This window comes from Rattus norvegicus, chromosome 1 (assembly GCF_036323735.1).
Source record: "Rattus norvegicus strain BN/NHsdMcwi chromosome 1, GRCr8, whole genome shotgun sequence".
Taxonomy (NCBI): domain Eukaryota; kingdom Metazoa; phylum Chordata; class Mammalia; order Rodentia; family Muridae; genus Rattus; species Rattus norvegicus.
In genome coordinates this window covers 103005911-103017150 of record NC_086019.1, presented here as the reverse complement: position 1 = coordinate 103017150, position 11240 = coordinate 103005911, and the positions used below count along the sequence as shown (strand labels likewise).

Sequence of the window (11240 nt, the reverse complement as noted above, 5' to 3'; positions counted from 1 at the left end):
GCTCTACCACTGAGCCACGCCCCCAGCCCCACACTGGGGGATTCTAGGCAGGGGCTCTACCACTGAGCCACGCCCCCAGCCCCTCACTGGGGGATTCTAGGCAGGGGCTCTACCACTGAGCCACGCCCCCAGCCCCTTACTGGATTCTACGCAGCTACTTGGAAACATATCCTTAATGTTTTGAGACAAGATCTCCCTGTGAGACACTGGCCTTAAGCATGTGATTATCCCTCAACCTCCCAAATGCTTGCCTGTAGTATGATGCCTGGATGTCTGTTGCTTGCAGCCATCAGAATCCTCACTGTCCAAATTCCCCATGAGAACTCGTGTTGAAAAAGGAAGATGTATCTTGCCAAGGATAGGAGCAACGCCAGTAGCCCTTCACGGGCACTAGCACATTTCATCGGTCCATGAGAATTTATTGAATGCCAGGCTCTGTTTCTGCTGGGATAAGTGTGATGTGTGCCTCACTGAGCTCTCAGTTCAGAGAGGGGAAGTTATCAGTCGTTATACGGGATGAGAGGGAAGCTGGGCACTGGGGGAAGAGGGGAAGTCCTTCTGATGTGGTAATGACTACTTCAAGCCTTGATAAATCAATGACATGGGGAAGAGAACTGTTCAGGTAGAGCAAACTCTGGGGAGAAAGCCTGGAGGGGGGGGAAGGGTGTGTGTGTGTGTGATTGGCAGAAGGCTTGTGGGAGAGAAGTCACAGGGGTTGACAGAGACCAAACCACAGGCCCCAATGGTTAAAATGCACAGACTGAAGGATGTCTAGACACTATGTACAGCCACAGAAAATTTTAGAGGGCATAGAGAATAGTCATGGTAGCCCATGGTTGTCATCTCAGCTCCCAGGAAGCTGAGGCAGGAGACTGAGAAGTGTGAGGCCAGCAAGGTCTGTGTTATGAGATCCTTTCCCCCAAACAAACAAACAAACAAACAGACAAGCAAACAAACAGGAGGAAAGAAAAAAACCAGAAAGCAATGGGTGAGGTGGTTCTTGCATGAATTCCAGCACTTAGGAGACTGAGGCAGGAGAAACACTAGTTCAGGCCCAGTGTAGGCTATCTAGGAAGCCAGAAGCCAGCCTGGGCTACATGAGATTTTGAGTCAAACAAAACAAAGCAAAAAGGAAATCAAGAGATGGGGGAGGGAGTTGGATATGGGAAACATGCAGATCCGACGTGTTGGATGATGAATGGGAGTCTTTGGAGGCTGAGGAGATGTGGCCTGGGGGCAGAAGAAGGTAGCAGACCTTTGCAGATGCTGTGGCCAGGCTCCCCTTTCAGCTTGGAGCTAAACAGCAAGTCCTACATGAGGCTTCTGAGTTTATGCCAAACACATTCACCTGTCTGCAGGTGGCTCTCCTAGTCCCAGAGTCACACTGCTGTGCAAGAGGACAGTTTGTATCTCCTGAGACAAGAGGGAGATAGGAAGTCCCACTCTTAGGGTCCAGTCTTCAGGCATAAGAAGTCCCATGCTGCTGGGCCAAAGCAGGAAGTTGTAGCCCAAATCGCTTCATGGAGAATGGGCCACTGGCTTTTGTCACACCTGGGTGGCTGACCGAACAGTCCATGGACTGCCACCTGGAGCTGGACTGGGGCTGATGACCTGGAAGAGAGGCAGGGGAGGTGACTTCAGGGAGTATCCTGGCTACAAAATGACATGCCCACTTAACCTTCCATTATAGCCTGAGCCTTTCAGAACCTAACTGAGGGACTAGAGAGATGGCTTAGTGGTTAAGCGCACTTACTGCTCTTAACTGAGGACCTGGGTTCAATTCCCAGTATCTACCTGGCAGCTCACAACTGTCTGCCATTCCAGTTTGGGGGATCTGATGCCCTCTTCTGGCCTCTGAGAACACTACATGCCTGCAGTGCACAGTCATACATGCAGGCCAAACACGTTCACACATAAAATAAAAATAAAATCTTAACAGGAAACTAGCTGAGCTCCTTCTCCTCCTCCTTCTCTACCCCTTCCTTTTCCTTCCTCTCTTTTTGTTTTTTTCTTTCTTTTTTTTGTTGCTTTTTGTTTTGCTTTTCTGAGACAGAGTCCTGTTATAACACCCAGAGTGACCTTGAATTTGCTGTGATCTTCCTGCTTTCGTCTCTGGAAGCACTATGATTTCAGGTGCGGATCCTCTGTGTACCAATGCAAAACTGTTCAGTCACCCCTGGGAGCTAAGGTGTCCAATAGCTCAACTTGTATGGGATAACGAGGAAATTCCATCTACCTCAGAGCTTTATAATGGAGGTCTGAACTAATTTTCATGGGAAACAGAAGTCACATCTCAGTCTCCTTGGGAAGATGAATTGGAATGGATTATTCGTTTAATATGCCTAAGAGCTGAGCAAGAAGTCTAACCACTGGTATTCAAAACAAAACAAAGCTCGAGGGGCTAGGGCTGCTGCTTGGCTGGAAGAGCATCTGCCTAGAATATACAGGTTCCAGGTCCCATCCTCAGATGCACATGAGCCAGATGTGATGTCTACTGAACAGAAGAAGTAGAGGTTGGAGGATTCTTAGTCATACAGCCTATGATACATAGCAAGGCCCTGTGTTTAAGTAAGTTTTATTGACCTTTGTGTGCTGGCTAGTTTTATGCCAACTTGACACGGACTAGTCATCTGAGAGATGGGAAGCTCAAGTGAGAAAATCTTCTCATGAGCTAGGGCTGCAGGCATGCCTATAGGACAGTGTCTCAATTAGTACTTGATATGGGAGGGCCCAGTCCATTGTGGGTGGGACTACTCCTAGGCTGGTGGTCCTGGTTCTATAAGAAAGCAAGCTGAGCAAGCCAGTAGGCAGCACTCCTCCATGGCTTCTAGCTCCTGCCCTGTTTGAATTCCGGTCCTGACTTCTTTGATGAAAGTTTAAGCCAAATAAACCCTTTTCTTCCTCCAAGTTGCTTTGGTTATGGTGTTTTGTCACAGCAATAGTAATCCTAATTAGGACATTCTGTAAGTCATGAAGTAAAACTAGAAGGACATTGGAAAACATTAAAATACTCCTTTCTCCCAAAAAGCTACTTGTCCCTCATAGTGGGAGGCAAGGACACCCACACTCACTTGTTGAGCCTTGGCCCGGTGAGGGTTCTGCATCTGGGTTTTGATGGGAAGGGGCCGTGAGGTTTCCACTGAGGTCAAACTCTGTATCTTTTTTGCTGGTGGGGTGAGCACGGGAGCCAAGGTCAGGGAGTGTTGCTTTTTCACAGAAGTCCTTCCTATAAGAGAAAGACAGGAAACACACAACTGCTCCAACATGCCTCTCTGGTCAGTAGGAAGAGAAGCTGGTCTCAGAGGATGATAAGGAGGTGGGACTATTATTTAATGCACTGATTGGCATAGCTAGGCCATGGCTCCGCTCTTGCCTAGGGAAGCTCCCAGTTGGCTCCAGTTGCCTCTTCCCAGGTCCCTCACTCACCTGGGAAACGCCTCAGGCAGCAGATACACAGGAGGACAAGACCAGCAAGCAGTGCCAAGCCCAACAGGGAGCCAAGGACGATGCCAGCGATGGCCCCTGGACTCAGGGTAGAGCCTGGAAGACACACACCAAAGGGAGGCAGGGAGCAGGACCCAGGGATGCACTTACATTTGTCTAAGCCCCCACAACATCCTTCCTGAGAAGACTCATTAAGTCTGAGTTCAATGTCTGGGATTCTCATGACAGAAGGGAAGAACTAATTCCCTCGAGTTTTTCTCTGAACTCCATATACACACATCATGACACATGTACATCCACACGAATAAGTTAATAATCAAATAAATAAAATTTGAAAAGAGGCATGAGGAGAATAGACACTTGTTATTTCAAGGCAACCAGGTGCCGGGTTGCTGTCACACAAGGCCCCACGAGACTAACAGAAGAAAAGGGTCTGATGCAAAAGACTAAGAATGGCTGGTCAGATGAGAAATGCAGGAGAAGGTACCATGGCTCAACTTACCTGCCTGGTAGACTCGACTTTGGGATGGGGTCCCTGGCAGAGACCCCAAGATGGGCAAGATTCGAAAGGCCCAGGTTCCAGGGTTCCGAGGAGGGAGTGGCACTATGGCTGACCGTTCCTGAGGGCCCAGAATGAGCAGGGAGACCCAGTCCCTACTCATGGTGACTCTGTCCAGATGAGAGCTATCTGTCCATGCCTGGATGTGAAAGCCAGTGAGGAGGGTGCCTCGCTCTACATCCCAGGTGAGCACTACAGCTTCCTGGGCTCTCTGCAGCCTCCAGGAGGAAATGGCGGGCCCTGGGAAGGAAAGGTGGTAGATGTGAGGACCCGATGGGAGACAGGGTCTGAAGGAGGACGGTTGTGATCTGGACCCCTGAATCTAGAAAAGGATGCTTGGATACCTGGATCTGAGGGAAGGGGCCTGGGTCTGAACCCCTGGACCTGAGAGAGGGTGGCTGGAGCCTGGACACCTGGGTCTGAGGGAAGAGGGCTGTTTTCTGAACATCTGTGTTCTTGGTTTGGGTGGAGCTTACCCATAAGGGTGATCTGGTTGCCCCCAGCGCCCAGTGCACTGCTGCATAGCACAGAATAATTCCCCAGGTCCCAGTCCAGGTTGAAGTTACTGATGAGGAGCTTCCGGCCGTCCTGGCTAAGCTGTAGTCGACCCCCACCGCCTGGAGCCAGGGGCCGTCCTTGCCGGGCCCAGGATGCTCTTGAGGGTGGGGGACAGCCAGTGACCTCCAGTGCCACCATCACATCCCCTGGCTCTGTCTCCTCTACTATTGGCTGAAGCAGCACTTCCTGGGGGGCTTCTGTTGGTGGGAGGAGTTCGGTTAAGAGAAAGAAGATCTTATTGAATATGAATAGCCAAGTCCTGAGTCCTTTGTTAAAGCAAAATGCCCCCTTCTCTGTGACCAGATGAAGACCGGTCCATTCATTCATTGGTCCATTCATTCATTGGTCCATTCATTCATTTGTTTTTCTTGACAGTTTTTAAAAAACGTTTATTTACAGTGCATGTATCTGCCACTGAGAGTATGCCGTGATCAGATGGCATGGGAGTTGGTTGCTGGGAGTTAGTTCTAGCCTTTCACTACCAGGCTTCTGGGTATCAAACCCAGGCTACCAAGCTTGGCGGCAAGTACCTTTCCCCCCTGAGCATCTCACGCCGCCACTCACTCATTCTCTGATTTCCTTCGTACACAGATTTTGAATACATGTCACAGGGCTCTAGGCTAGGAAACACATTATCATTAGCTATTCACGCCCCCCTGCACCTCTCTCTGGATACCTGTAAGATGACAGTCCTCTCTCTCAGACCAGGGAAACTCCCTGTTCCTGCTGGTTCCCCACCCAGAAGTGTAGGGGGAAAAAAAACCCTTGTTTCTGCTCTAGGTTCAAAGAAAGTGAAGTTTGAGGTTTCAGGAGGTATCTCAGCAGATAAAGGCATTTGCCACCAAGCCCGACGCCCTGAGTTCACTGCCTGAGACTTAAGCGATAGAAGAAGAGAACCAACGCCCAAGTTTGGCTTTTCTAAAATGAGTAAAGTTCTCTCTGACCTTTTCCTTAAACTTCAATGGACCAAAGTAAAAAGTCACCCACTTCCCTTACAGATAGTAAAGAGGCCCAGCCCCTCTCACCCGGGATGATTGTGCAGGTGCGCGTGGCCACCAGGTGGCGGGCCAGGCAGGTGACAGCGACGCCGACGAGCTCCGGGCGGGCGGGGACAGTCACGAGGAGAGCAGAAGGCACCGGTCCGGCACGGACGCCTTCGGGGAGACCCTGAAACTGCAGGGAGGCGGCAGGGACCCCGCCAGGCCAGGAGCAGCGAAAGCGGAGGCTGCGGTCCACGGGACCCCCTTCCACTGAGCATTGTGGGGCCCCGGGGGGCAGATCTGCCACGGACAAAAGACCATCCAGTCTTAGCCCTTCCAACTTTTCCTCTCCTGCCTCTACGTGGAATGCTCCATTCCTCCTCCAGGTTTCTCTCCGCATCTTTTCCTAGATAGCTCCACCCTCCCGCGTGGACTGCCCTCTTTGTGAGCTCCTCCCTTCCACTCTCACTGAACTGATCCTATTTACCAGCCTAGGAGGTTGGCTAGTCCTTTCTCTTTTAAAACTCGCTCTGCCATTTAACTCTGCTGCTCACTGGATAGAGAATCCTTCTTTCCCAGGACTTCCTACCCTCGCCTCCTGCTGGCTCCTCCCCACCTTCACCCCTTCAACAGGTAATCTGCAAACCCATAGGCCCTGCCCTAAGCACAGGACTTTGCTTGCTCCGCCCATTAGCAATTGGGGAATGTTCTACCTCAGATATCCCTCCTCCTACAGCACACGTCCACCTAAATTGTCCTCCCTCCTACAGGCTAGACCCGCTCTTGTCCCGCCCCATAATTACGTTTCTGCTCCGCCCTGATAGTGTCCCACCTTACCTATGAATGTCCCTGTACCTTCCATGCTTAGCTTCACTCTTTCCCTGGTGGCCTTGCTTACACGAGGTTTGCTCAGAAACTGCTAGCTCCTCCCTTTCCTAGAAGCCATGTCCACCAGCAGCTAGTTCCCTAAACTCTGCTAGCTCGGCTTCTCCAGCAGCCACGCCCACCGGTAGCTGCCCCAGCTCGGCCTTGTTGGCTCCTCCACGCCCCTTTGCTATCTGTTTCCTTTGCTGACCCTCATGGCTCCCTGTGCTTCCCCTCTTTCTGCTGGACTGCCCTACAGCTCTTACCCGCCACAGTGAGGTTGAACACTGAACGCCGGCGGTGGCCAGTGCGGGGGTTCGCGGCGATGCAGGCGTAAGCGCCCGCATGGCCTGGCCCCACGGCGGGCAGCAGGAGGCGAGGCCCCGCAGGCACTGCGGCCTCAGTGGGGTCCGCCAGACTCCAGGCGATGTCCGCAGGCGGCCGCGAGGGGGCCGAGCAATGCAAGGTCACATTGCTGCCCGCAGTGACGTAGAGCGCAGGACTGGCGTCACGGTCCGAAGAGACCCTAATGACAGGAGCGTCCGGGCCGTCTTGGGTGGGGATTGGGGAACGAAACAAGAGGGTTGGATTGTAAAGGACTCACAGACATCATTGAGCCCACTTCTCCCCAGGGACTCAAGACTCGAATCCTTAGGTGACAGTCCCCTACTCACAGAAAACACTGACGTCAGCTGCAGCTTCGGTGTGGCCAAAGGGGCTTCGGACATGGCAAGTGTACTGGGCGTGGTCACTGCGTACCGGACGTGAGATGAGCAGCTGGTCCCGTTCTGCCCGGATGCGAGGTGGCTCTGTGCCTTCAGAATCTGAGGTCTCCAGGGCTCGTCCGTCTCTACTCCAGCTCAGTTTCCCGCTACCTGGGTTCCACCCCATGCATCTTAGCCGCAGCTCGGCTGCCCCTTCTTCTGTCTCTGGCGCCCTGGGCTGTACTGACAACTGGGGTAAGGGCTCTGGAGATCCAGAACAGTCTTTGATGAGTTGGAGAGCCCAGACACCAGAACTCCCTCCTTGGGCCACAAGTCTCTGCCACCTCAGTCCTTCCTCTCCTCTCACTGCACCCAGAATGAGCTCACAGTCCTCCTCCCTCAGATCCAGGGATACAGACCCCAAGCCTCCTCCCTTGGACCCAGAGGTACATACCTCAACCTTCAGCCCTCAAACGGAGGAGTCCAAATCCCAATCTTATTCTGTCAGTCCCAGGACTCCAGAATCCAGCCCTCCTTCAGACTCTGCGGTCTAAACCTCCCACCCCTCTTCCCTCAAACCCAGGGGTTCAGACTCCAATCCTATTCCTTCAGAACCCAGTCCAAACCCCAGTCTTCATTCCCTCAGTCCCATGGATTCAGACCCCAACCCTCTCTTACACCTGAGTGAGGTCCAGGCCTCTCTCAGAGCCGAGAGTCCAGACTTAGACTTCCTCCTTCAGACAAGGTAGGGTCTGGTCCCTGTCTTTGCTCTTATCCCCAACCCCAGGCTCCGGGAAGGAAGCATATCCACACAGCACAGACTTGCCCAGAGGTCTGCGAGGAGAGCAGGCACTCGAAGCTTGCACTCTGGACCTCAGAACCCACTTACCATACACACCCACCACGAACTCCCGAATCTGCTGGGAGACTCCTCCCCTGATGATCTCAACTGTGTACACCCCAGCATCATCCAGCCGAGCAGAGGTGAGTTCCAGACTCCCTCGAATCTGGTCAAATCTCAGGCGGGCTTGATTCATGGGATCCAGACTGATTAGTGGGGCCTGGGACCCCAGACCCCCAGCTGCCAATACCTTGGAACCCCGGCGCCAGACCACCAAAGGAGCAGGGGGACTGGGGCTGGGGACTGGAATCAAGGGGAGCTTGATGGTGGTTCCCACTAGCACAGCCAGGGGTCCCCCCACTTGCTGAGGGAAGCCTGCAGCCTGGTGAGTCTCTGAAGAAATTTTGGATCCAGGGTTCTGGACAGAAAGTTCAAGGTTGTGATGCTCCAGGGATAGCTTTGAACCCGGGGCTTTGGTGGGTACTTCGGTGTCTGGAGCTTGAACTGATATATGTGAAGCTGGAGTCTTGACAGAGAAGGAAGGCCCAGAGTCTTTGGCAGGATCTTGAGAATCTAAACCATCAAGAGACACTCCGGAAGGAGGGATTTTGGAGGAGATGACATCAAGGCTGAGATACTGTCCCCCAGCAGAGACGTTGGTCCTGGTTAATCCAGGCACATGGCTTGAATTCAGCCCCTGAGGAAACCAGTTGGGGTCAGGGATTCCAGCAGAGGCTTCTGAACCTGGAGGCTGATCTGAAAAGTTCCAGCTGGGGGGCTGGCTGGAGGAGACATTTGAAGCAAAGCCCTGGGAGGAGCCCATGGAGTGTGAGGAGGAGGCTAAGGGTCGCTGAGATCCAGAAGCTGGCTGGAGGGCAAGGAGCCCACCTCTGAAGGCTGCAGAGGAGAGGAGGGAGGGGAGAACATTGAGAGAGATTACCAGGAAATGGGCTGCTGGGGAGGAGAGAGGCACAGAGAACTTACCCAGGAGTAGGAAGGACAGCAGGGCCCATGCGAGGCCCATGGTGATGGTCACACTTCAGAAAGGACACTACACAGAGATCCACAGCTTGCATTGTCCCAGGTCTGACAAGTCCAGCAGGAATGGTTGCTTAGCTTCCTGGGTGGAGAAAGGAGACAGACCTGTGGGAGGTGCCAGTGTCCCCTGGCATGATACGGTGGCTGAGTGGCCCACTCCACCCTTCTTGTCTTCATCAGAGGTTGCATGGAGAGGCCCAGGCTGAACCTCCACTCCTCACCCCCAGGGGAAGGTGAACTCCCAGCTGGAACCAAGCAGCAAGCCTGTGGGGACCATGCAGGAAGACTTCCTTCAGGCGTGTCTGTGAAATCAGAGCCCCTCCTGGGTACTCCCTTTCTGGCTCAGGCATCCTGCTTCCCAGCCTTCTGGTATCCACTCTGTCTGACCTGCAGCCCCTTCTCTGACCCTTCCCTGCCCTCTTCCTCAGATCCTTCTGTGACTCCTTAGTGTCCTCAGAACCAAGTTTCCACTTGCTGTCTCTATCGAAGCCATCTACCCTGATACCTAGAACTCAGTTTCCATTGTCCAATACCTGCTAAACTCAGCAACTCCCTCTGCCCCATATTTTGAGGACCACCTATGCAAAGGCTGGGGAGGCTTCCCACTATCTTTGCCCCTAGCACTGCCACCAGTCTCTGAACACTACCTAGATCTCGCTCCCCATTTTCTCCTCTTGGTGCCCACTGCTAAGACCTTAGCCTTTCCATCTGCACCTCCCCCCACTCACTTTCTGCAACCCCCTACTCTGGTTAAGCCCCCTCTCTTGCCATCCAACCCTTTCCTCCACGTCCCAGCCCTGCCTGGCTTCACAGCATCCTCTGTAGATATCTTTACTGGCCTCTCCCACTTGTCTGCACTATGCCTTACCCTCCTGAACACGCTGCTCTTCTGATGCTATCTTACCTTCCGGCCTTTGCCAGCATTCTTTCCTTTACCTGGAATGCATTTCCCCCCTCCAATCTGGTCACCTCCAAACTGGTCCTTCAGGTCTCACCTCATTAACAGCCATAATAATGACAACTTAAGCTCAGCCAGGAACTATGCTAAATTTTACCAGCACATTATCATCAGGCTGATTTCCTTTTCTAAGTGTCCTCTGAGTAGAATGTTTGGTCCTCACTTCATAAACCAAGAGATGAGGATGCAGAAAACCCAAATTTCCCATGGGAGGTTGCAGAGCTAGCAGGAGAGGCTGGACTTAGGTCAAGGCTGGTCAGATGCTTTAGCCCTTCAGAAAGTTTTATAACCCCTTGCTAGGCTTTAGGCTTCTGCTCAGCTCTGAGCCTCTGAGAACTGGTGCTTACAGTGCTGATGGAAGGCATGGTCAGAATGCACTGAGCATGCTCCATATATCATATATAGCTCAGAAGTGATGTCAGAAAACCTGTTGAGAAATTAATGTTTTGCTGTGCATGGTGGCACACACCTTTGATCCCAGCACTTGGGAGGCAGAGGCAGGAGGATCTCTGAGTTCAAGGCTACCCTGGTCTACATAGGGAGTTCTGGGATGGCCAGGACAATAGGGAGATTCTTTCTTTAAAAAAATACAAATAAATTAATAATAATAATAATATCCTAATTTATTCTTTGAGAATTTAACATATTTTGATCATTTCTTTTCCTGTCCCCTAACTCCTTCCAGATCTTTCCCAACCTCCCTACTCACCCATCTTCATGTTCTTTCTCTTTCATAATATAAAGTAAAATAAAATAAAGGGCAGAGCCCATTTTGTGTTGGTTGACTACACTTGGCCACGGGGCCTGCCCTGGGGTATGGTGGATGTACCCAATGTTGTTCCATTGAAGAAAACTGACTTCTCCTCTCTGGGTAGTTATCAGTTTCAAATAGCTTCTTGACTAGGAGTGGGACTTGGCGTCCATTTCCTGTTGTCCCTGCTGGGCTTGGACAGCTCTTGTGCCTACTGTTGAGTCTCTCGTGAGTTTATCTGTGCATCAGTCCTGTTGTGTCTGGAAAATGCTGTTTCCTTGGAGGCGTCCACCACTTCTGGTCCTCACAGTCTTCGCATCCCCTCTTCTGAATAGATGGCTGAGCACTGAGGGGAGGAGGTGCTTTACACATTCCATTTAAATGAATGGATAGGGAAAAATACACTTACACAATGGAAGAGAAGTAGGCTGCTTGGAAAACGAAATTTTGAAATTTGAAGGTAAAGGAATGGTGCTAGAAAGAATCATCCTGAGTGAGGTAACCCAGAAAGGCAGACATTGCCAGCTTTCTGTCATAAGTGGA

The 11240-nt window shown here is 51.9% G+C and overlaps 1 protein-coding gene and 1 long non-coding RNA gene across 4 annotated transcripts; one reads left to right on the top strand and one right to left on the bottom strand.

Annotated features, from left to right (window-relative positions):
* Nucleotides 1-989: 989 nt before the first annotated feature.
* Vsig10l (V-set and immunoglobulin domain containing 10 like) lies at nucleotides 990-9218 on the bottom strand. 2 transcript variants are annotated; one of them, XM_218633.11, is made up of 10 exons: nucleotides 8935-9218; nucleotides 7999-8847; nucleotides 7080-7373; nucleotides 6672-6956; nucleotides 5587-5841; nucleotides 4480-4758; nucleotides 3947-4243; nucleotides 3427-3540; nucleotides 3072-3226; nucleotides 990-1611 (listed from the first exon to the last, which is right to left on the bottom strand). In XM_218633.11, the coding sequence occupies exons 1-10, from the start codon at nucleotides 8972-8974 to the stop codon at nucleotides 1546-1548; spliced, it is 2634 nt and encodes an 877-aa protein (XP_218633.4). In that variant the 5' UTR covers nucleotides 8975-9218; the 3' UTR covers nucleotides 990-1545. The 2 variants fall into 2 exon arrangements, with proteins under 2 accessions (XP_218633.4, XP_063137009.1); XM_063280939.1 differs by lacking the exon at nucleotides 990-1611 and having other exon boundaries at nucleotides 1635-3226; nucleotides 8935-9141.
* LOC120099799 (uncharacterized) lies at nucleotides 5825-10716 on the top strand. 2 transcript variants are annotated; one of them, XR_005499028.2, is made up of 4 exons: nucleotides 5827-6174; nucleotides 7038-7364; nucleotides 7897-8093; nucleotides 9169-10716. It is a non-coding gene; the product is annotated as an uncharacterized LOC120099799 (long non-coding RNA). The 2 variants fall into 2 exon arrangements; XR_010063005.1 differs by having other exon boundaries at nucleotides 5825-6174; nucleotides 7038-8093.
* Nucleotides 10717-11240: the final 524 nt, after the last annotated feature.

Coding starts and splice junctions, on each gene's coding strand:
- Vsig10l (XM_063280939.1), bottom strand. CDS start 8,974: ATGGGCCTCGCATGGGCCCTGCTGTCCTTCCTACTCCTGG. Junction 4,244..4,479: donor CAACCAGATCACCCTTATGG/GTAAGCTCCACC, acceptor TTTCCTTCCCAG/GGCCCGCCATTTCCTCCTGG. Junction 3,541..3,946: donor AAGTCGAGTCTACCAGGCAG/GTAAGTTGAGCC, acceptor TGTGTCTTCCAG/GCTCTACCCTGAGTCCAGGG.